Source organism: Camelus ferus, chromosome 1 (genome assembly GCF_009834535.1).
Source record: "Camelus ferus isolate YT-003-E chromosome 1, BCGSAC_Cfer_1.0, whole genome shotgun sequence".
Classification (NCBI taxonomy): Eukaryota; Metazoa; Chordata; class Mammalia; order Artiodactyla; family Camelidae; genus Camelus; species Camelus ferus.
The window spans coordinates 23,294,540-23,318,710 of record NC_045696.1 but is presented as its reverse complement, the minus strand read 5'-3'; the positions used below and the strand labels follow the sequence as shown (position 1 = coordinate 23,318,710).

Here is a 24,171-nt window from a genome sequence, read left to right as displayed (position 1 = left end):
ATTTATAAAATGGTGATAATCTGAGTAGCTGCCTCACAGGGTTGTTGATCATAGTAGGTAAGCTAAGACATGTAAAGCTTTTACAACTGGTTTTTGGTGTACAATTAGTGCTCGATAAGTATTAGCTTGAGGCCCTGTGAAATCCTGGATTTCCTACCAAATCATTAAAGAAAAAACTACATTACTTCTTTGAATTAAGGTAAATTTTATTTGCAAACTTTACATTTCCCAGAAATATTTATGTATACTTTGGGATGTTTATTTGTAAAAATATGTATTATCCTACACATCCCAGTTTCCAAACCATGTTGGTTAGAGGGGATTTTAATAAAGTTAATTCTGGGCACACTCCTCACTGAACAATTTGGAAGCAATCACTGTTAAACATTAGTGACTAGGTTCATGTTTTGCAACTTTTCTTAACATCTGAGCAACAGAGGACACCCTTGGTGATGACTCAGTCTTACTGCTCTATGTTGACGGGTGCAGGGGTGTGGCTGTGGAAATAGGATGCTATCCCTCCTTTTTAAGGACAGAATCTGGGGGAATGGTAAAATCTGAAGGGATTTTGAAAAATTATACTCACTCAGGTGTTGTGACATGTTACTTCTACTTCTGCAATACTTGTCTATGATATCCTCATTAGATAATTCTGGAACAGAGTTACCTCAATCAATTAAGAGCTTCCCAAACTGCTAAAACCCACAGAGAAGGTATGAATACTCTGACGCTGACTAACTTTCTCTGCCCTCTAGCAGTCCAAGCAGGACAGGGCAGCTGGAGCCCTCTGGCAAGACCATCAGCAGCTTCATTTATTTCCCCTAGAGGGTCCTAAATGAATTTAAGCTTCTCTATGTGCCTTGACATGAAAGAGTTGGAAAGCACACTCTTAAGTGCCACTTTCCGCTGACTCCACGGGCTAGAACAATTAGCTACATGCAGACATGTGATGGAAAATGTTCATATGAATTCTCCTTGCTAGGTAGATTAGCTTGTATCTTTGTTATACTATAGTAGAGCATTCTAGCATGTAAGCCAGTGTTTTAAAAATTAGAGATTCATGGACATCTAGAATACATCTATTGATTCAGTTTGAGAAACGCTTCTAAAAATTGACACTGCATGATAGTTTAGTGCTCACATGGTTGGAAACACAAATACAAATTACTGTCACTGAAAACATAAAGAAAAAAAAACTTGATTGTAACCTGGCCACTGAGATTAAAATATGCAAATATTGATATGGCTTTAGGAGATGATCAAAATGAAAACAACAAAATTAACAGATGTGAAATCTTCTAACACGTATCTGTGTGGACTATAGGATAATACCATTCTAAAGCTATGTGTGTAACTGAAACTCTATGCTGTACAGCAGAAAGTAACACAGCATTGGAAACCGACTGTACTTCAGGATCTGGGGGGGTGGGAATCGGTCATCTGTCCTTCAACAAGCTCTTCAGGTAATGCTGATGTGCATGAGTTTGAGAACCATATTAATGAGGCCAACTACTTTCCAATACTTACACACCAAATAAAGGCTGTCCTTTATTTACCTTAGGACACAATACCCTCATCTGAGAGAGGCTGCTGTTATTTCAGCTCTTTTTAAAGAATCTGTCTCAGAGCCAGTTGGTAACTAAGGAGAAATTCAGTTTCATTATCTTATAGTCAGTCTCATTAAGCAGTTACTCAGAGCATCTGTATGAATCTCAGATTTGACTTTGCCCTGCAGTGAACAAAAATTTGAGAGCTTTTCACATTGGAGTTATTAGTCTTCAAGAAAATGCAGTCACAATTTTTACTGAAAGCTTAATATTTATTAAAAAGCCCTGATAGACACTTCTGGAACTTGTAGGACATTCTCCACCATAGTATTACATAGCTTCTAATTCTCCCTAATTGGTCTTTGGTTGGAAACATTAACCTGATGAATACTTCATTTATTTGAGTTTCCTACCTCCTGAGTCAGAGTTAAGAGTCAGCTTTGGAAGGAGACTGGAGGTCAAGTGGTTACTGAGTAAAATCTTTCTTAATGGAAGAAGTCAAACCAAAACTTGATGTACCCCCACCTCATTGCCACGACTGACATGGCTACTGATACCTCTGCTGCTATGAAATCATTTTCCAAATGCCTAATTTACACATGGTTCTCAGTTCTCATCTTGTCTCAGAGCAATTATGGTGGCTGATGGTGGCTCAAGATGAGAAAAGAAGCAAGAGAGCATGAACCCCAGTAGTCAGTCCTGCTCGCTTCTACTGCTCCATCCATCACCAGTATTCTGTTCTGAGTGTTTAACTGCCAATTCAAGTTAATCCATCTTTCATCTCAGAGATTCCAACCTAGATCTTGTGACAAAATGTCCAGGATGACCATCATTTTTGTAAAAGGAGTACACAGAGGAGGAATAATCCAGACGTTTTCCTCTGAACCTTAAATGGACCTCGCATATGTTTCCTGAAGTTCTTCCTCTAGTGCCCCTGTAGCTTGAGGCTTCTTCCAGAGTCCACCAGGGGAAGGCTGGAAAATGAGGGAACATTCTGGTCACTGGAGGAAGAGGAATATTTGAGGTCTTGTCCAGCAGATAGAAATCTGCCAGTGATGTGGTGGGCCCTAAGCAAAAAGCACATAAAACTCAATCTGTTACCAAGTGACAGGGAAAACTGCTGATCGGATTTTAATAAATAAATTTGCAGCTATTTTTTACTTTGTATGTACCTTTACTATTTTACACAAAGTAGATCATATCTTATGTTTGTTTTTAACCTGCCTTTTTTTCAACTTAAAAAGTTTTCTCATTATACATCCCTTTTAGGTCAGAAGTTTCTATTCCAATATTTTTAAATAAGATTTCATAGTATTCTTTTCTTATACAAGAAAGTTTATTAAACCAATTCTCTATTGTTTAAAATATTTATTGTCTTCATTTTTGGATTGGACCCTTTTTAATGCTATCCTATGAATATGTAGAATAAACCCCAAAATATCAATATGAATATTCATATTTTATTAGTGGATTTGAATTTATTTTCATATGAATACATTTAAATTGTTCAAAATCAAAACTGTTTAAAAATACATATTGAGAAGTTCTTCTCCTACCTTATTTATTCCTTCATTTTATTGACTTCTGACACATTGTAATACAAATATAAGCAAACATGAATATGCATGTATTGTTTTCTCACTTGTTTCTTTTCATAGAGGTAGCAGACTATGAACATTTTCCTGTATTTAAAAGAAATGGTGAAATATATCCTGGAGCTCTCTCTACATTTGTACATAGATTGTATATGTATATATATAATTTTATAATTTTTAATATATGTAACTTTTTTCCTTGGCTCAGAGTTTTTGTTGTGTAGAAGGAACTAGTCTTCTATTGTTGAACATTTCGATACTTTTAGTCTTTTGCTACCACTTGTCTCAGTGAATAATTGTGTATGTATATATATACTTTCATATATGTATAGGAATATCTGCTCAGATTCATTTGGATACAGTACGATCTATTTTTATAACATTAATATTACTCTAACAGCTCCTAATTCTGACTAAACTCATTTCAGAATCCAGGCATATTAATTGCTTTTGTTTCTTTTCTGAAATGAAATAACATAGGCATTGATTTTAGGAAGAAGCATAACAATCTGGGTATCTCAGATGCCATTTCTCACCTTATAACTCTGATAAGTATATTTTAGTTGACTCCAAAGAGTTCCAGTTTGCTCTCTGAAAAAAGTTACAATGTGAGACGATTTAATTGTCAAAAATAAACACAAGATTTTCTACCATTATCTTCCACATATAACAAAAGAAAATTCATGTAATTTAAGTGTAGGCATGCTTCTGAAATTTAGATTTGCTCACCTATGTATATGCAGTCTTACCAAGCATCTTATTTCATATTATGTCTTTAAAGAGACTTATAAAGATTAAATATTTGAATTTGATCTTGCCCAGTATTTTTAAATACTTTTTTCTGATTTTAATTATGAATATGTCAGTTACCTTATGATAGTATAAAATAACCTTTTGTCTGTTTATTTTCAATAAAACTGTTCAAATTACTTAAAAGATTAACATAACCTAACACTAATCTGTATTCTAGTGCAGTGGTTTTCAACCATTGGCTGAACATTAGAATCACCTGGGGAGATTTTTAAAAACCCTAATAACAAGACTACCACAGACCAATGAAATATACATTTTTGGTAGAAGGACCTAAGTCATAGTATTTTTTTTTTAACTCCTCAGGTAATTTCAATTTGTAGCCAAGTTTGAGAATCACTGCTCTAGGAGAAGAAATAATTACATGATTTTTACCCATTCTTGCCAATTAAAATTTATTTCAATATAATTTACAAGTATCTGTTTTGTTAAATATTTCATTGAAAATGAAAAACCAAATTAACAATTCTTTGTTTTTGTATTTGCTATGAAAGGATTGAATTCTCAAGAAAGTTAATTACATTATCTGCAAAATGTCTTCTACATTTTGGTGTGTTGAGAAAAGAAGTTCATTAAGTTTCGAGAGATTCTCAATGTGGTCCTTCTGGAGTAGAGGAGGGCTTGGCCACAGACAGAGACATGTTTAGATATTGGTTTGCACCTGACCTTTATCTCATGTAAGCAAAAAACACCTCTCTGTTTATAATGTAAGGCTGAGTTGTACATAAATTTCTCTTTTTCTAATGTAAGACAGAGTTGTGCATAAATTTCTCTGAGTAATTTTGTATATATGTATATATATATAATGATATCTGTAATAAAACTATAAAATTTCTGTGCCCATATTTATAAAGCAAACAAGCCACATGCAAAAGTGGGCAAGTTAGCTGTGATTCAAAAAACAATCTCAGAATGTAGGTAAGGCTGGCAGGTTTTTCTTTCTTCTGATTGAATAGCCCGTTATTACTCCTGGGTGAACTTAAAAAGAGAATGTAGATAATTTGGAAAAGTTTTTATAAAACTTATGAAAGCTTTTTTGACGGGGAAAAACTGTCTTCTGTCTTGTTAAGTAAACAAGAAATGGAGATTTTCTAGAAAAGAAAAAAAAGTGATTGTCTTGAGAATGTGGGCTAATTTGTCCTTAAACATAATTTTCCATATGTATGTTTCTGAGAAGTTATATACTGGAAAGTTCATAGTGTTCTAATTTCAGAGGAGGCACTGGGGATTGAACCCAAGACCTCATGCATGCTAAGCATGTACTCTACCACTTGAGCTATACCCTCCCCACAAGTTCATAGTATTCTAATTTGAAAAGATGTGACCCAATAACTAATGGGAAAAGAAAGATAATCATATAAGAACATTGCAAGGAAAATAAGGTCTGGATTTCTGATTCTAGATTTCATTGTTTTTTCTACTACTGAATAGGTAGTATGTAAGAAATAATCACTGGATTAATTTTGTATCTATGATGTTTTGTTATATGTTATAATATAAAGTATTTTTTCCCCTTAGATTCATCTCATAAATCTTACAGGCCATTGATTTCCTCATCTTTGGGAATTGAGTATTTTACTAGAAAGATGATGTCTAGAAGTCTCTTAAGTTTATAAAGCATTCTGTTTAAGCTACTCTTTCTTTCAACACTCTCACAGAGTGAGTTTATATTTTAATTACCAGAGAAATTATATTTGCAAGGCAGTGCATTGCCTGCTGTGACAGTTATTCTTTTGTTTAAAGGATGTAATGTTTCTGACTTTTGGGTGAAGCCTCAAACTAATACCAGTTATAGGACAATATGTGTTGTTAACTTTTAACGAATTGTATTTGGTAACTAGGTTCTCTTCTTGCAGGCTTCTTGAAGCATGCTTTCACCTTTCAAATATTTTGGCCTGCCATTAATCCAATGACTTCACCCTCTTTGTTCCCCTAGACAGGGTAATTTCATCAAAGTTTTCCCACTTGGCCCAAATCTGTATTAGCTATTTGGTGTGCTGTAAATTTAAAAGCCAGTAGTATTCCTCCCACTCCTTATATATACAAAAAACAGATGTAGTGATTACACTGTAATGTTCCTGGCTAAAGTAAATTTAGATGTAAGAATATAACCTTTATATGTATTGGAGCAAAGTATGTCATTCTTTCTCATTTCACTTAAATGGATGTTTAATAAAATTGCTACTTATCAAAAGAGAAACTCCAGAGGAAGACTAAATAAATGAGGTGATATTTTAAAAGTTAATGAATGAGGTGCCTTGATCTATGGCTCCATTATGCTCTTTTCATTGCTTCACAGAGCTCTTAAAACACGAGATGTGATGTAAAGGGCAGGTAAGCTAAGTTAAACATTGCTTTAAAAAGTAAGCAGTGAAACACGTATATTTACCAAAGGGCCAAGAGTTACAAGTCCTTTATTCTAGAAGGCATTATGAGGCAAAATGTAACACTTAAATTATTCTCTTTTTTAACATAACAAATACTGAAATTGAACTGTGTTTGAAGTGAGTAAGACTACAAAAATGTCTGGTGAAATAAAATACAGTAAAATATTTAAAAATTTCACTTTGTTACTCAGATGGTACTACCATTTTTCTGTTTAAGAGACTGGTTTGTGTGGTATCTTCATAAGCATTGTTTTTTATTTTTAATTGAGGTATAATTGACCTATAACATTAGTTTCAGGGATACAATATAATGATTCAATATTTGTATATACTGGAAAATGATCAATATAACAATTCTAGTTAGTATCTGTCACCATACATAGTTACAGTTTTTTTTTCCCCTTGTGATGAGGACTTCTAAATTTTACTCTCTTAACTATCGAATGTGATATAGTATTAACTATAGTCACCATGCTGCACATGACATCTCTATGACATATTTATTTTATGAGCATATGTTTTATAATCAGTAAAGATCATGCCTTTAGTGCCAACTTATTTCATGTTGGTGATTCTGAATTCTTTAATTATTAATTTTGAAAGTCTGTACGAATGATTTTAACAACACTACTAAGATATCCTAGACTTAGTTAAGGCTTTTTGTTCACAAGTAAGTCAAATTGAGCTAACTTAAGCCAAATATATAACTACTAAAAGGCTGCTGGACTGTTTCATGCAGTCTAATAAGAGGAAAGTGCCTTGCTCTTCAGTGTAGAACAGAACTGGATACTTAATGCCTGCTGAAATATTCTCTCTCTTCCATCTCTGCTTCTTCCTGTGAACTTACCTCATAGTTTTTCCTGCGCCAGACCACTGATTTCAATCCTCAGAGAAGCTGGAAGAGGGTCAGTAAACAGTCATGAGTTTACACAGATTTCCAAAGTCCTGGACCAAGCTGAAAGAATATTTATCAACCCCAATTCTAAGTTCCTAAGAGAAAGTGTTTAATTAAGCCAGCCTGGTCAAGTGTCCAACTATGTTGAATCAGTTAGGGGAGACAGTGTCACTGAGCTGCTAAGGACCCACCCCTGTGGACAGGGCAGGCAGTTCTGAAAGATGAGGAATTGACATAGCATCCCAAGAAATGTCCATTACAGCCCTGTTAGATAAATAGTTAAGTGTAAATTTAATTTTTTTTTCATGTCAAGTAGATTAGTTACCAGAGAAAAACTGTAGTTTTTAAAATGTAAAATTAAGATTGTATTTGTTCATTGAAAAACATTCTCTTGTACTGTATTAATTGTTCAGTATATCAGAAAATCCTTAAATTCTTACATTGGTGTTCTGCAACTTGATCAACTGCTATTTATTTGTTTATTTGTTTGTTTTCTTAAGTGTGCTTGTGGGTTATTTAAGAAAAAGTAGAAAAGTAAATTTTGGACTTGGATTACCAAATAAAACTTGTCCTAGTTCTAATATTAACGAAGTAATTTTAAAAAAGTATTAAATAAACTATATAATGTATAGTTACATAAATGCCATTTTTTTCATGCAAAATGTTGCTTGGAATATGAGTATTTAAAAGGTGGATTAGAGATTTTCAAGTCCAAAACACCTTAATATATGTAATTAAGTAAAGTAATATCCAGGAAGGTGAAATGTCCTTTTAAAGTTACAAAAACTATTTAGTGAAAACTCATAGTGAGGAGCCACATCTTCTGACTTCTAACCTTATATTAGCCACTTGTCCTCTACTTACATTAAAAACAAATTAGCACGTCTATCATGCTGCTGCCAACAGCTGCCCCTTTAAGAAAAGAGAATCTTGGGGTTTTAAGAATTATCATTATAATGTTTATTCTCATGTTAAGTTTAAACAATCAATTGTTTTTCTGACTCAAGAAGCTCTTGAAAGTGAGGAAGATATGTGGAGTTCTATTTGGCACATACTTGTCAGCATTTGGGTAGCCTCCTCTTGGAGTCCATGTCTTCAGCTCATTACAGCACTGCATTGCTTAAGACAATTGCAAGTATACAGAAATGAGTTCACTGAGTCCCCCAAAGAGCTTTATTAGTAAAGCTCACCCAGATGACTATGTTTTATGGAAAACTGCATTTAAAGTGTACTTTTCCAGTTGAATTAGTAAAAGATGAGTTCATTTCTTTTTAGAAATAATTATATTTTTGATGTGACTTACTTATTTGTAATTTTCTTTAACCTGGATTTTGAAGCCTTCCACTGTAGTGAGTTAAGAGAATGAATGGGGCAATATTTTTGCTCGTGTGAGTAAAAAATGTTTTCCTGTCCGTGCTCTAAATTTTAAGCATAAGTGATCTGTGATAATGGCAACGTTTTCCAGTACACACTGGCACTTAAGGGGTGATATTAACACTTGTAGTGATCTGTAAACATTTTTTTCTGTGACTTCAGTGCTGCTTAGAAAAGTGATTTTGCCCCTCAAGGTCTTGGGGCAGATTTAATTCATTTGTGCATTTATTTTTAAAACTCAAAATATCTGCATGAGAACATTTAAGTGTACTCACATACAGGTAAGGAGCTGCACATTGGAGGAAAAACATGAGAGTCTTAGTAATATATCTAGCTCTTTCTCTCCTGCTACATTTCTAAGTGCCACTTAATAAACTACTTTACTTTCCTAGGCATTATCTGTAAAATGTAGAGGTTAAGATTAAATAATACCTGAGGTCTCTTCTAGCTCTAAAAGTTTATGTTTCTATGATAAATGTTAATTGCATATATCAACATAAATTCCAATTTATTAGATGAAGGTGAATAATAAGGTCCCATTCTTTAGAAGGTTCAAAATAAATAACAGCGTATTCCGTTGCCTCCTATTGTGTACTATTTCTATTGTTTCCTTAATATCTTTCCTCTTGTGGAATTCTGAGAACTTAAGAAAAGATTTTACAAACCAAGGGTTAGTACTGATGACTGGCATCCTAGAAGGTGTGATGCAATAGCTTCTCGGTCTGTGCTATTTTCACTTTTCCCATACTCATATTCATGTTAATGTTTTAAACTTCAAGCGAGCAGTTTAGAAGAATTGAAATTAAAAAGAAAAGAGGAACATGAAACGCTATTTTTAACTATGAGGAAGGCTACTGTTTTTGAGGAGCTGATTCCCAACTTTTTGGGGCAGAGATGATCTGCCCAGTCCCCCCACCCAACTCTCATGCTTAAGATCTGGTTTTTATGAATGAGTGCATGAGAAAGAACACCATATGGCATTTTCAGGTTCAGCAATGAAAAGTAAGGCAAGAATGCAATATTGAAATGAACACTCATGGCTTAGGAGATGGGAATTCCAGATGGGGTATTTTATACCAACTTTCCAGTGATATTCTTCAAGTCTCTTTGTTTCCTTACCTTTTCTTTCAATAGCTATAAATTAAGGAGCCTGAGCTAAATTTACTCTAAGTTCACTATTAACTGCAAATGTACTGCTTTCAGATGTATATCCATTATGTACATATAAACAGATATTTTTTCTGAATGTAGCTATTAAGTTTTTAACCTCCCAAGTAGTTTTACCTATTATTTTTTGGAATATACACAGCGAATACAAATAATTCAAATATTTGTTTAGGCAAAATTATAGAGAGAAATGTAAACTTTCAGATACTTTTTCTTCCTGCATTATTTTCTGTCCTTTCTAAAGCATTATAAGCAAGGCTTGCTTTTAAGGTTACCTCCCAAATAAGTAAACTTCCTACCTGTGATTAATTACAGAGGAACACTGCACCTTAAAGCAAAGCAAACAAAAACCATAAAGCCAACGAAAACAAAACAAGAAAATGCTTCATAAAAAACAAGTTGAAGTATTAATTCATAATTAGTGAAAAGCAAACCTGGAAATTAATTATCACAAGGTTGATAAATAAGTCATAGTTTTGCTCTTTTATAATCTCAATTAAACTGTAACATATACTCATGCAAAAAAGACAGTCCTGAATGTCCTAGAGGAACAAAAGAGGGTGAACCTACTGAGTTTATTTCTTAATTGTCAGCCCCCTTTTTTTTTTTCCCTGTTCTTTCAAGAAAATAAACTGTTTTGCTGAATAAGAAGGTTAGGAGAAAGCCTGAGTGAGTCACTCCAATTTGTTTCCACATTCTAAACAGTCAATAAAGGAATTTATTGCCTCATTAGGCAGTTTGAGTAGATTTCTGGAAACCTGGGTGACGTAAGACAGAGAAGTAACCTAGTGAGATGTTTTAAAAGCAGCTGCAGCTGAATTTGTTTTTGAAATTGCAAGTTGCCTGTTAGACTGGAATGACATAGCAATTTGTTTCAAGAAACGGTGCCAGGCAGTGGGCTGGTTTCAAGGAGGAAATTGTGTCTATTTTCAGCAAGTACTAAAAAATACTGTACATACTGGTACTGAAAAATACCATAAGATGGCAGAGCCAGGATGATTGGAAGAGGACAGTGGTCTCAGCAGTGAGACCAAGAATCAACTTCTTATAAGTGAAAACAATGAAAGTTGGCCCATTGAGACTGGCTGCTACATGATGATATAGCCAGCAGTGCACACGCAGGAGGTTGCATGCTGACTTCCGCCCTTCTAAGGTCTTGCCTTTTATTTAGCTGATATTTAGCTCTATGTTCAAATGATACTTAAACTCAGGCCTCCCTCAGACCAAGGCATCTGTAACCACTCTATTATGGTTGTAGTCTTCAAAGATGGAGTCAGGCAAGGGTAGACTTCTTCCCCCACCCTACACTTGCAGTAATCCCTCAGAGTTAGAGGGAACTTCTCTTTAACTTCTTTTCAAATGACTAAAAATTCAATCGGTACCAGCTAAAGATTTTTTTTTAACAAAAGAATGTTGAATTCACTTCAAAATGTAAACAACCCAGGAGGCAAAAACTCGTAGAACAAATGATTTATTAGTAAGTAGAACGCAATGACTTGCTTGCCTAAACTAACTTTCTCTTCGTACGTTTAGCAGATAAACACATTAATCATGATCCGTCTGCAGTATATCAAAAGAGAATTTGATAAATTAATCAAACCAGGCATAAAACTAGGAAGTTTCAGGGAATTTTCCAGATAAAATGAGTGGGAATATTTGTTTCTCATAATGAAAAAAACATGTTTGTGTATATGTAAATGTGTCATATATATGCCATCCTATTTAACCTATTTGAATATCCAAAAATTTAGAGAACAATGGAATAAAATAGAAAATAAACGTTTAATCTGAACACTTCTTGTTAGTCAAAAATCAGCTTTTCAGCACGGTTTTATGTTCTTATAAAAGATTACAACTTTAGGAGAGATCTTGGGATGTAAAAAGAAGGAAATATTTTCTCCATCAAATCTTTCAGTTCTTCCAGTTGACAGTTTTCCTAACTAGTTGATGACTTGCTACCAGTATTCCACTGGGTATCTAGAGAGTATAAATTAAAAGAGAAGAAAAGATGATGACAGGATACTAAGGGGGAGATGCTGGGAGAAGAGGCCTGGAGTCCGGTCCCAGATCTTCTTATCTCTCTGGACACAGTTTCCTTATCTGTAAAGTGTGGGTTTTGGACTGGATGACTTCACATTGCCCTTAAAGTTTTAAGAATCTATGAGTCTAACTTGGTGGCCTGGAGGTGATTAAAATCCACCAAAACTTGAAGGATGGAATTAAAAGCATCAAAATGGTAACTTTCCTTATTATTCCTTTTTTAGTTAACACGATAAAAATTCCAGATCTGAGACCCTGCCAAATTTAAAGGTCTGCTATTTTACTTATATTCGTCTATATCCAATTATTTCTCTCTAAAAAATACAAGATCAGTTATTTTAAATGGTTATTTATTGACAATGATGTTCATTGAGGCTCTCATGGATAGCTCAGTTCAGCAAATAGTTAATTAATGGCTAATATGTGTTGGGCAGTGAGCAAGGCAATGGAGAATACCACACCACTACCACCACTAACCCCTTCCTCCAAAGTGACAAAATAACAGAGTCCTTGGTTTAGGGAGCTTAGAGTATACCTAGTATGTTTTCCAGCAAATATTTGATGACTGAATGAATGTACTGAAGGAGACATTTAGAGTATAATATTGTAAATATGTATATATATTATATATATATATAGTACATGTGTAGCTATGCAGAGAAATGGGAAAAGCTTTGCTTAGAGGATTCATGGACATATTTAGAGAGTAGTTGACATGTGAACTGAGTAGGCAATCTATGAATAAGATTTCAAAAGCACATTTTAAACAAAGGTAGCATATCAGTTTGTGGAATATTTGGGATTGTTGAACATATGTATTATGGGAAGTGGTCATAGGTCATAGGAAGTGAGGATGAAACGGTGGTAGGGGCAAAATTGCCAAGACTTTTTCAGTGGCAGGCAAGTAGTTAAAATGTCATACTATTAACAAAAATAAGCAGCATTTTGTTCGTAAGGAATGGAGTAAGATGACCAGGTTGTTTTCGTGACTTCTGATTCTTTGGCATGTCCAGAGGGTCTGGATTAAACATTGTAAGAGCTTCTCCAGCTTTTTCACCCATGCTTCAGCAGCCGAATGAAGTCAGTTTTTACCTTCAAAAGTAATTTACTTTATGTAAGTAACGTATGATTGAACTACAGTGTTGATCTCATTGAGTAATAAGCCTCTTCAAATGATACACCCGATTTCAACTTTCTGGAGATTCTGACATCTTCCAGCTCTTCCAGCCCCACCTGCCCCCACTTTCTTAGACTTACAAATATACCATATGGGCCCAGGTACTGTTCATATCCTAACACAAACCCTTAAGGTACAGAATTAAAACCAATTTTGTGAACAATAATAATAATAATAATATTGAAAGCCAGCAACCATTAGCAGTGTGAGCTCTGTATCCAGACAGCTGATTCAGATCTTGGTTTTGCCACTGACTAGCTGTGCTCTTGACCAACTTACTTGAACTCTCTGCAGCTAGATTTTGGGAGATAATGTTACCTTTTCTTCTAGGATTGTTTTGAGGACTAAAAGACAATACAGACTGTGACCTAACATACAATAAGTGGTTCATAAACTGTTGTGGATGTCTGTATTGTTATTATGCGGTAGAGGAAGTTGATACAACCTGTGTTCATCCCTTACGATGCCTTCTTTCTGCTCCCATGATTGATGCTGCTGCTTTGTTGAAATGCCTGTGTCCTTCTCAATCTCTTCTACAAAGAGCATACTTTCTTCTCTTTGCTGATACCTATATTTCAATAGGAATCAACACCTGAAACTAAGAACACATTCAGATCTCCTCACATTGAATCACACTTCTTGTTCTAACCAAACATCATTTTTATCCCATTTTCTTGTCCTTCTAGTCGTAAAATGGCAACTTTTCTCTTTGTATCTGCTTCCTGCCAATGCATTCATTCAAGGGCTTTTTTTCAGGTTCCTCTTCTATGCTTAGCAGTTCCAGAACTATCAGATTATTTCCTTATCTCAACACACTTCCCAATTTGGAAAAGAATTCTCATTTTTATTAATGCTACTTCATGGACCTTATTTTTATAAGACTTTATTTTGATGGATCTTCTCTAGATTTAGTTGAGATTTTTACTTCCTTTTTAACCTGTGAAGACAAGATTGAGGTTCATCTAAATTACAGGAGGGTGGAGCATGGCTTAGAACATCAAGTCTTAGATTGGGCTGGGAGTTCTGTAAACAACGTACGCCCTCTGTTCACTGGAAAAAACCATTTGGGAAACCATTGCCCCCTTCTTCCTCAGCAGCTTTCTCCATCACCAGCGTGGTCAGTGTCTTTTCAGCCCTATTTTGATTATGCGTAAAACAAATCTAAAAAGTGCTTTGGAAGGGAAGTCAAGGTTTGCAAGGTTTTCTTGATATTAGACTAAATTTGAGAATGATCTAGGATTTTAAAAATCAAAGTATATTACAAAAACAAACAAACAAAATTCCATGATGGATTCATTGTTGATTTTATCTATTTATTGGCAAGGTCGATTGGAATTGAAGCATTATGAGTCATATTAATATTATATAAAATAATGAGATATTAAGATACTATTTGTTTGTTTTTATTATTTTATAGAAGTAGTTTGTACTCCCCATACTCTTTCAATAAAACTAGGAAATCCAGGACATCTTGAATAAATCAAGAAAGTTGTATTAAAATTATTAATTCACCTGAACTGAGTTTTCAATAAGCTTTAATTTTACTTAGTGAAAGTAAATTTTCTTTATCTGTGCTTTTCAAAAATGAATAGCAATCTAGGATTGGGTAGACCCAAGGCTCTTTGGTCTTATACTATATCTGAATATTATAATTCCTTTTTTATTTCAGACTAGTTAAATCATCATTTGAAACAGAGTTACAATATGAGCTATACACAATTATAGGTATTATGCGCCAAAAACAGAAAGAACCCATTACCTTAAATAGGGTGAAATTATGAGAGGAGAGGCAAAAGAAATAAAATAGCCTGTCTAGAGGCCCTTTTTAGACTGCAACACTCTTCCGCTTGAAACTTGTTGTAGGTAAATAAAATCAGTTCTTACTGAATAATAATATATGCAATTTATTTTCATTACAAAGGGTTTTTATTGTATCTGAAGAATTCCACAAAAGGCCATTAAAAATCCATTATAGTGTTTTTAGTTACTGATCTGCTCTGCTTCCCAAACCATGGTTATTTCTGTAGTATTAAACTTATGTGCATTTCTATTTCTTGCCCGGTCCAAATTCTGTATACTTACAAATAATTACTTGAGAGGGTTTTTTTGTTGCCTTGTTGGACATTTCTTAAAAGCATAATATAATTTATTTGAGCAAAATATGCTACTGCTCTTTAGGAAAAGTACTCTTATGTAAAAACTCAATTTAAACCTGAATGAAAGGTAAGTTATTATTTGCAGTAACTGAAAGAGACTTACGTTTCCAAAAGGAAAGGCTCATAGAGCATTAGTCATTGAGTTTGATAACATTACCAACTATCGCTGGGAAAGTGGGTTCTCTTTGCCATGCTCAGGAGGTTTCACGGCTTCCCAAGGTGTCCCTACTCTTCCCCTTGGAATTCATGATCCCAGCCTCAGCTTGCATTTTTACTTATTTTAGAAGTCATTTTTTTCTCACGAGTCCCTCTTCCATCCAGCCTCATCTTTCCCCTTGTTTGTGATTTTTTACCTTTACTTATACTTTTACTTTCAAGTAAATACCCTTTGTTTGCTCCAAATACCTTTCCTGCAGCTCCAATTTTTCTCCTGTCCTAAAGGTCCATTAAAATTCTCTCCTCTCTCTAAAACCTTGTCTGAATCTTTTTCTTTACACATCCGCTGTCTTGAACTAACGTATCTTTGAGTAGGGCAGAAAGGGAGTGTACATCTGTTGAATGAGCATAGTTTTCCATGGATTTTGCTAGGTGTTCTGCACTGTCTATCTCATTTACTTCACATGGCAACCGGGGAATGAGGAACTACTGAGCTTGTTGCACAGGTGAAGAAACTGGGGCATAGTGAATTTAAGTAATTTTCCCAAACTCTTTCTCTGTTTTGCATCAAAATCTGCATTTTTTACTCTCAGGTGTCTTTCCCTATATGTGCATCTATTTTGTTTTTTCATTGTTCTTACAGCAAGGAGTGTATAATGAGAATTTTCATCTGCTTGATAGCTGTCACATAGCTGACCACATAACAGGACTCAGTTCTGCATTTAAGTCCTTATATAACTGAGATGCAATGTTGTCTTTTATAGTGTTTTCCATTTTCATTCATTTTAAATGATGTATACATTTATAATTAGGAATGGTATATTTTTCCCTGTAGGCAAAAAAAAAAAAAATATGAGTAATAAAAGCTCTTTCAGAAAATCCTGCTACACTATTTTCAAGCTGGTCATGAACATAAAAATTTTAGAGGGAAAAATATCTTCAAAAAAGTACTTCAAAAAAGCATGCCTAACTTTGAACTAAACTTAGGCATGCTTAAGAAAGTCAGTGTTTAATACATTACATTGAATTTGGTATTTAAAAAGCAATTTTTTTTTAATTTAAATGAAATAGCATGTCTGAAGGTAGTTTCAAGACCCAGGCTGCTCTTGTGTAGAGGGAGCAAATTGCAAAGAAAGTCTTTACTGAACTCATAAATACCAAGGTAACTTGTAGAATTACTGACAGGCAACTCAGAAGCTGCTCCATAAATATTATCCACCTATTGTTTATCATTTTATTCTAAGCCAGGCTCCTAAATAACTAAAAAAAAAAAAATGCTTTAGGAGATTGGATAACAGTTCTTCACAAGGTCAGCATAAATCTCTTTCTGAAAAGCCTTATGAGACAAGCAAGAGCCATCCAATATTACTTATGCTAAATGAAAAAATTTATGCTGGTTCTTTTGTCAACCATTACATATTAATTGTGTAGAAAAATTAAAACAAAGTAGAAAGCTTGGTTCTTGGTCTAATGAGATTTGCCCTATAACAAAGGAGATCAGGCATTGGCTTAAACAAACAGAGATATACATACTTGACATCTCAAGACAGCACACTGTAACTGCCTAGGGAGGCGGGGGATGGTTCAGTTGAGACCGCCATAGTCTAGGATGACCAGAGAAGTTGTTACCAAAGAAGTACAATTTGAGAGGAGCCTTCAGAGAGGGGCAGGATTTTGTGAGATGGAAAGCAGGTGACACGACAATTTGGATGAGAAGAAGATTGAAAATCAAATTGCAGGAGTGCCTTAGAATGAACAAAATAAAAGCTTTGTTCAAATAACAAAATTTTATTGTTTATTTAGTTTTTTACTTTGCATGTATCAGTTGACAACTGTTTTTGACCAGTTCAGAATGCACTGTGTTAATATCTCTGCACTTCTAGCAGTTGTAAGGTATAACCTTTGAATTCTTAGACACAAGTGACCCATTCCTTTGAGGGTCTGACCACTCAAAGGGATCCACTGATCTTAGCTGCTAGATGGCTGATCACTTTGCTCACTATGATACAATATCCTACCAAACTATGTCCTAATAGCATCAAAACCTTTAGCTTCTTGAGAAGCTAAACTAGGAGTGTTACGGCTTCCTTCTACACATTCTCCAGCTGTGCCCAAACAGCTTGATTTCTCATCTATTTCATGGTGAAACAGAAATATTCTCAGACATTCTTTTTTTTCTTTGAGCTACTAAGATTTTGGCTTGCCTTTTTATTGGTCATTTCCTGAAAGTATTGGACTATTTGACTATCCTAAATCACTTTTCTTAGCACCAGCACATCCTGAAAATGGTCTAGGGCCTCTCCTTTGATTATCAGTAAGGGTCACCTTTAGGGGAGTCAAAGAAGAGACCAGATTGAAACAGGAATCCGCCAAGTTCCCTGTTGAATGGTTTTAATTCACACACCCACATGGCTACATCCAACAGAGGTGACCTGAATTTTCTCCTTTGATGTCGCATACCATGAATTCCCAAAGAAGGTCAGGAACAAAGAGGGCATTTTAAAGCTTTTTTTTTTTTTTTCCCCTAACATTGCCCTAGCAGATACCGACTGGTTGTGTCCCAGGAACGTGCCCCTGATTTTAGAATCATAAACATCAGTAGGACTGAAATGCTTGTAGAGAGATACAGTGACTTTGATATCTCTTGGGTGGTCAAAACACAGCATGTGTGATATTTTTACAAACTCTGGTTCACAAAGCACGTAGTTCTAGAGCATTTTGTTTTCATTATGTTCGTGTCAATGGAAACAGTTGTGCTTCCTGATGTCTTACTGAGATGGCCTTTTTGGAAATTTTAGGCTATTTTCCCAAGGATACTGCATGTTGCCTGACCCTTATTCCTGAGGAAGTAAGTAGGACCTGTGCTGACCTATTGTGGATAATGTACTTTCTCTAAGAATGGCAGAAGGAAAAACATCAAACTAGGATGCTCTCCAGAAATAATAATGGAGAATCTCATCCTGTTTTGTAAACTCTTTGTACTTTGCTCTCTGTGTGTTTTGTGGGAAGGTTATTTTTAAAGGGCTGTTATACTATGAAAAATACAATATTGTATCAAATCTGTTTTAGAGTTAAGGAAGGTGAATAAGACTTATTATTAACAAGTTTATACAATTGACATGAGTACACCTATAGGAAGTTTTTGAATGAGTGTTAATTCTAAATTTACAAGGTGACATTTCTTCTCTCCAGCAGCTTTATTTAGACTGTTCGTGGTGATACGAAGAGATGAATGAATAGCAATACTGAAACAGTGCTCAACTTGAAGAAAATATTCTGGAAATCAGGTAAAAATTATACAAATAACTTTAGGAATGCATATTCCCTTTATAAAAGAAACTACTTTCTTTATCAACGGTGCTCTACAGATTCCTTCAAGAACTGTATTTACTATCAAATTTAATAAATAATTTGTTTACAAACATTACATTGTATCCATCTAATATTTCATTTCTTTATGAAGAACAGAATGTTTTACTAAAGCATGCATTCATACATTAATTTGTTAATTTAGTAAAGTTATATTATAATATAATCTACTTGTATGGAAATATTTTAAAGAAAATAGAGAACATATGCCTATTTGATTTGACTTGTTATAATTCTAAACAATGGAGAGAGGATTAGGTTAAATAAGTTTAGTATCTCTTTTTAACATAACTCATTTTTATCAGATACTACATGCACACATACATAAAATGCAAATAAAATTAAAGGTTAAAAATCTAAAGAAATAAATCATTTGGTACCAGTGAAGGAGGGAAATCACTTTCAACTTCTTTCATTTTTATTTTGCTTTTGTATTTTTAAATAATGTGCATAGGGCTGTCTCATGATCTCTCAGCTCAGATCTTATTAACTTTTTATTGCTAAAGATGAAGATTTAAGCTTTCTTAAAACTACAATTTTTTTTTACTCTAATCATCTATTCCAGCTACATTACCATTTTAGTTTGTCTATACCTGGGTTTTTAATTATGAAGACTGTACACATAGTGTTTACTTCTGAGCCTGATGATGTAATATAATTATATTCCCTTTATTGTAGAATTTTTGTTTTCCCTTTATTGTAGAATTTTTGTTTTTCCTTTAATTAATAAGTGCTTCATTTATTTTTTTCTTTTATCGCCCGATTCCTCCTCCTCCTCGCCTTCTGTTTCCCTCTATCCCTCCCTCCATCTTTCCTCACTTACTTTCTTCCTTACGTTTTTGGCTGTCTCCTCCAAAGCTCCAAAATCTTTTATCAAAATGCTTCTCTAATCATTTCCTACATAGGCAATTTGGTCAGATAACTTACAGCTTTAAAGAGTTTTTTTCGTATTTTTTTTTCCTTGAATAAATCCTTCCTGGACCTTCTCTTCTCCCACTTTTATCTTGTCTGGTTGCCCTCTAAAGCATCCTACAAAAAGATGTCATTCAGGGATTTTTTTGGCTGTCATGCTGGAAATTTATCTTTCCATTTTATGAATGTATGTTCTGGTAATGTTTTGAGAGAGGTTCCACAGGTGATAAATATTTTACAAACTTGGACGTTGAGAAATGTCGTTTTTCTACTTGGTACTTGATTGACTCTTTGGCTGGGAATAGAATGATAGATTTAAAATAATTTTCACTTAGAATTTTAAAAGCATTTTTTCATTACCTTCTAGCTTCTGATGTTGTTCTGATGTTGTTGAGAAGACCAATGTCATTTTGATCCTGATAGTTTATATTTCACCCATTTTTCTCACTAATAGACTTTTGCGATCTTCTCTTTATTTCTGGTGCTATAGATTTTTATCAGAATATGTCTTAGTGTGGGTCTTTATTCATCCCTTATCTTGGGACACTCAATAGATCCTTTCAATCAGAAGACTCACATTGTCATGAGAAATTTCCTTTTATTATGTCCTTAATAGTTTCTTTACTAACATCTTCTCTAATCTCCATTTTGAGTTAATATTTGTGAGTGTCCACTGACTATCTACTTTTAAAAAGTTTTTTTCTCTCCTCTATGTACTTGTTTGTCTTTTTCAGTGTACTCTTCATTATCTTTTAAGACTTTTACTAAATTTTTAATTGTGTTGCTCATAGATTAAATTAATAATTATACTTCTTATTCTTTGCTTGTTTCTCTTATTTTTTATTGCACACTGTTTTGATTCACCAAGGCAGTATCCTTTTTCATATTTGGGGGCATTATTTATTATTTCTTTGAAATTTTATTCTTCTCGTTGCATATTCACTACTTCTCTGAGTTCCTTCATTCCTTTCACTTATTTTGTTTTCTGTTTTTTCCTTGATGGATTCCCAGTGATAATCCTTGAATTTTTAATCATATTTTTGGAAGTGGCACTGGAAACCTAATTGGAATTTTGTGCACAGGAGTGATGCTTGTCAGCAGGTAGACTTCACTTTTGATCCATTGGGTTGGTAGTTGGCTTGTTTGGTGGGCAAGATACTTTAACAATAGTATCTGAGGTTATTTTTCTCTGTTGTAATTATTTACTCAAAAGAAGAATTTTTAATCTTTTTTTTTTTTTTTGAGGCTATAGACACCCTGGGGCTTAGCTAGAGAAGATAGGGGTATCATAGTTCTTTGTGTACTTGGACATTCATGTAACTTTTCATTTTTTGATACCATGTCTCTTTGCTGACTTTTGCATTATAGATTGGAGTCATTCTAGTTCAGTTTCTTCAGACACCATTTCTTTTCTTTAAAAGTGAGAAGAGTTAGTTCTTTGATTCCTTTATAGTAGATGTGTGATCATAGATAGGTGTCTGTCTAACTGCTCCTCTTACAGTTTTTCAAACAATCTTTCTTTTCAACTTCTGGCTTCCATTCCACCCTTGGCAATACCTGGATGTTCCAATGTCTGAGTTTTTGTTATATATTACTATATGAGTATATTTGTTAATTTGTTTTTTATTTTATTTTGGAGGAAGTTAATAGGATTATTTATTTATTTATTTTTAGAGGAGGGACTGGGGATGGAACACAGGACCTCATGCATGCTAAGCACAAGCTCCACCACTGAGCTCTACCTTCCCTGCCTGTTATTTGTAATTAGGATCTGCTTTTTACATTTAGTTTGTCTTTCTTCCACTCTATTAAATCAAATGCCACTATTCCACCCACTTTCTGCCTTTATACATTGACATTTAGAGTTATAATAGTCTCTAGTTTTAGAAATATTTGGTTTTGTGTGGTAGACTGTGATGGCTTCCAAAAAATATGTCCTTGTCCTCATTTCAGAATCTGTGAATGTTACCTTATTGAAAAAAGGATCTTGCAGATATAATTTAAGTTAAGGATTTTGAGATGAGGAGGCTATTCTGGATTATCCACGTAGTCCTTAAGTGTTATCACAAGTGTTCTCATAAGAGGGGGCAGTGGGGGATTTGACACACACAGTGGAAAAGGAGATATGGAGGTGGCGGCAGAGATTGGAGGGATGTGGCTGTAAGCCAAGGAATGTCAAGAAATACAGAAGCCACAAGAAGCTAGAAGAAGCAAAGAATAGATTCTTCTGCAGAACTTGCAGAGAGAGCGTGGCCCTGTCAAAAAGCTTGATTTCAGCCCAGTGAAATGAATGTTGAAATTCTGGCCTCCAGAACTGTAAGAAAATAAATTTCTATTGTTTGTAAGTCACCAGATTTGTAGGAATTTGTTACAGCAGTCACAGGAAAAAAGCATAATTTGTATTAGAGTTTCTTTTTCTCCTTCATGTCTTGTGATGATTATTGAAAGAAGAAAGAGATAGGAAGATATTTATTTCACTTTCTTGAAACTTTTAATTCTTTAAGAGAGTTTTACTTCTCATAATTCTGTTCTTGCCAGGAAGAGTATGCCCACTTTCAGAAATATTGCAGCTTTCTCACATGTGGGATTTTAACAGCATAATTTATTCCTCTCCTCTTATGACATAGGATCTTCTGTCAAATAGATCTTCCTTTGTTTTCCTTTCCTTTCCTTTTTATCCCATTCCTTTTCCAATAATCTACTGATTATTTACTTAGTGTTGGGCATTGTGGTAAGCTTTGGGAATATAAAACCAATAAAGTAGTTTTATTGCTCTCCATGAGCTCACCATCTATTGGCATACAAAAGGAACAAAACCAACATTTATTTAGTGCAACACATAAAACCAAAAACAGAAATAAAAATTTAACAACTAAAATCTGATACTGAAAGTGCTAAATTAGGTATATGAGCAAAATGCTGTGGTCTCAGAGACACATGGAGAATAGCTCTGCTTGACAGAGACTGAAAGAATTTGTGAAGTAGTACTTGAGCAGGGTCTTAGGAGATGAATTGGAGATTTTTGAAGAACTAAATAAGGAAAAGTCATTTTGTAAAAAGAACTGCCTCTGCATAAGGCACACACATGTTAAAGAGCATGGACTGCTTTGTATGGCAAGACGGTTAATATGCCTGGAGCGTAGATTAAGGGTGGGAAAGTATAGGGTCACGTGACTATAAAGTTTGGAGTCAGATTATGATGAATATATTTTTCCTGTGTAAAGGAGTTTAGATTTTTATTATTTGGAAACGGAGAAAAAAATGGGCCTTAAGCAGGGAATTGGCATGGCCCATTAGGAAGAGAACTCTGGCAGCACTTTGATTATCAAAATGATGAAGAGACGCTAGGAGATCAGTTAGGGGTCTCTTTTAAGAGACCAAGTGAACTCTAAATGACCAGAGTCAAAGCAGAGGTAATGGGACAAAGATGAGAGAATAGAATGAGAAGATACTTATGAAACAAAAATGGCAGAGTAATGGAATTCTACCCATACATGGAAGTGCTAAGTGCAACGCTAGCAGTCCCAGAGTGCAGTTGGACACTGGGGGAGAGGGATCCAGTTGTGTCTGGGCAGGGGCAGAGGAGATGACACCTCAGCTGAGTCTTAAGGAACACATTATTTGAAAAAGAAGAGGAACAGTGAAACAGACTGGCAGCAAGGTTCTCCAAACACTGGAGATGTTCTGAAAAAAGGCATACATGTAAGAAACAGATTTGCTGTTGGATAAGCTCTAAGTGGTATGCAAGTTGTGTATAAAGTCTAGTGGAATGTGAGGTATAAAAGAACCAGTCAGTGGAAACCTCTGGTTAATTCTCCTCATCCTTTTTTTCCCTAAATGTTTATTTTCACAATTCTATGAATCTTTATGCCTGGAACAGTCTTTGGTCCACGCTCATACTTTCTTCCTTCTAAAATATAGTCAGAGCTTCTGTCTTTAAGGATAACCATCCCAATTTCATGTTGAGAGAAATTTGTATAGATTTGTATCATTAAAATTTTATACAACTGTTTTATCCTTTTGTAATACACAGTTTATTAATTCAATATATATTTAGCCAGTAAAAAGGAACATTCAAGACTGTCCATGGCTTCCATTGGAATTGAACACACTAACACGTTCTCTTGTTTGACAAGTATTAAAAAAAAAGACAACACCTCATATCAAGTCTCATAGTTCTCTGTATTTACAAGTATCCTGCCGCATTTGACTATTTATTCTTGAGCTCTGTTTTCTGAAAAAAATATCAAGGAAAGAATAAACTTTATAATGTGTAATCTGTATAATATATTCCAAAGTGCTTTAGTTCAGACATTTACATAACTTTTTGAGCTCATATCATAGTTAGAATCAATTTCTTTTTGTTAAAAGCTTCAAAGTTAATTAATTTAGCTAAGAACTGGGGACAAAATGACAAACATGGCAACAATTCCCCAATCTAATTAAATAGCAGTTAGGATCTGAAAAACAGCTCTTTACTGAAAATTTTAGAACTGGAATCACAGAACTTTATCTGCCTTTGTGTTCAATAACCCATCGTATCCTCTTCTAATTGGAAGTTTAGGTCTGATCATTGGGGTATAGGC

General features: G+C 34.4%; 1 protein-coding gene across 13 annotated transcripts in view; it reads left to right on the top strand.

Moving 5' to 3' along the window:
• The window catches only part of LOC116662781, a 551,908-nt gene that overhangs the window by 137,624 nt on the left and 390,113 nt on the right, over window positions 1-24,171 (top strand). For 11 of the 13 annotated variants that reach the window (XR_004318892.1, XR_004318881.1, XR_004318878.1 and 8 more), the window contains exon 2: window positions 18,497-18,591. Coding sequence is in view for 3 of the 13 variants with exons in the window: in XM_032477188.1 (XP_032333079.1) it covers window positions 18,537-18,591 (55 nt within the window). In the remaining 10 variants the exon portion in view is untranslated. The remainder of the gene's footprint in view (window positions 1-18,496; window positions 18,592-24,171) is intronic. The other 2 variants (XM_032477190.1, XM_032477195.1) reach the window with 1 other exon arrangement.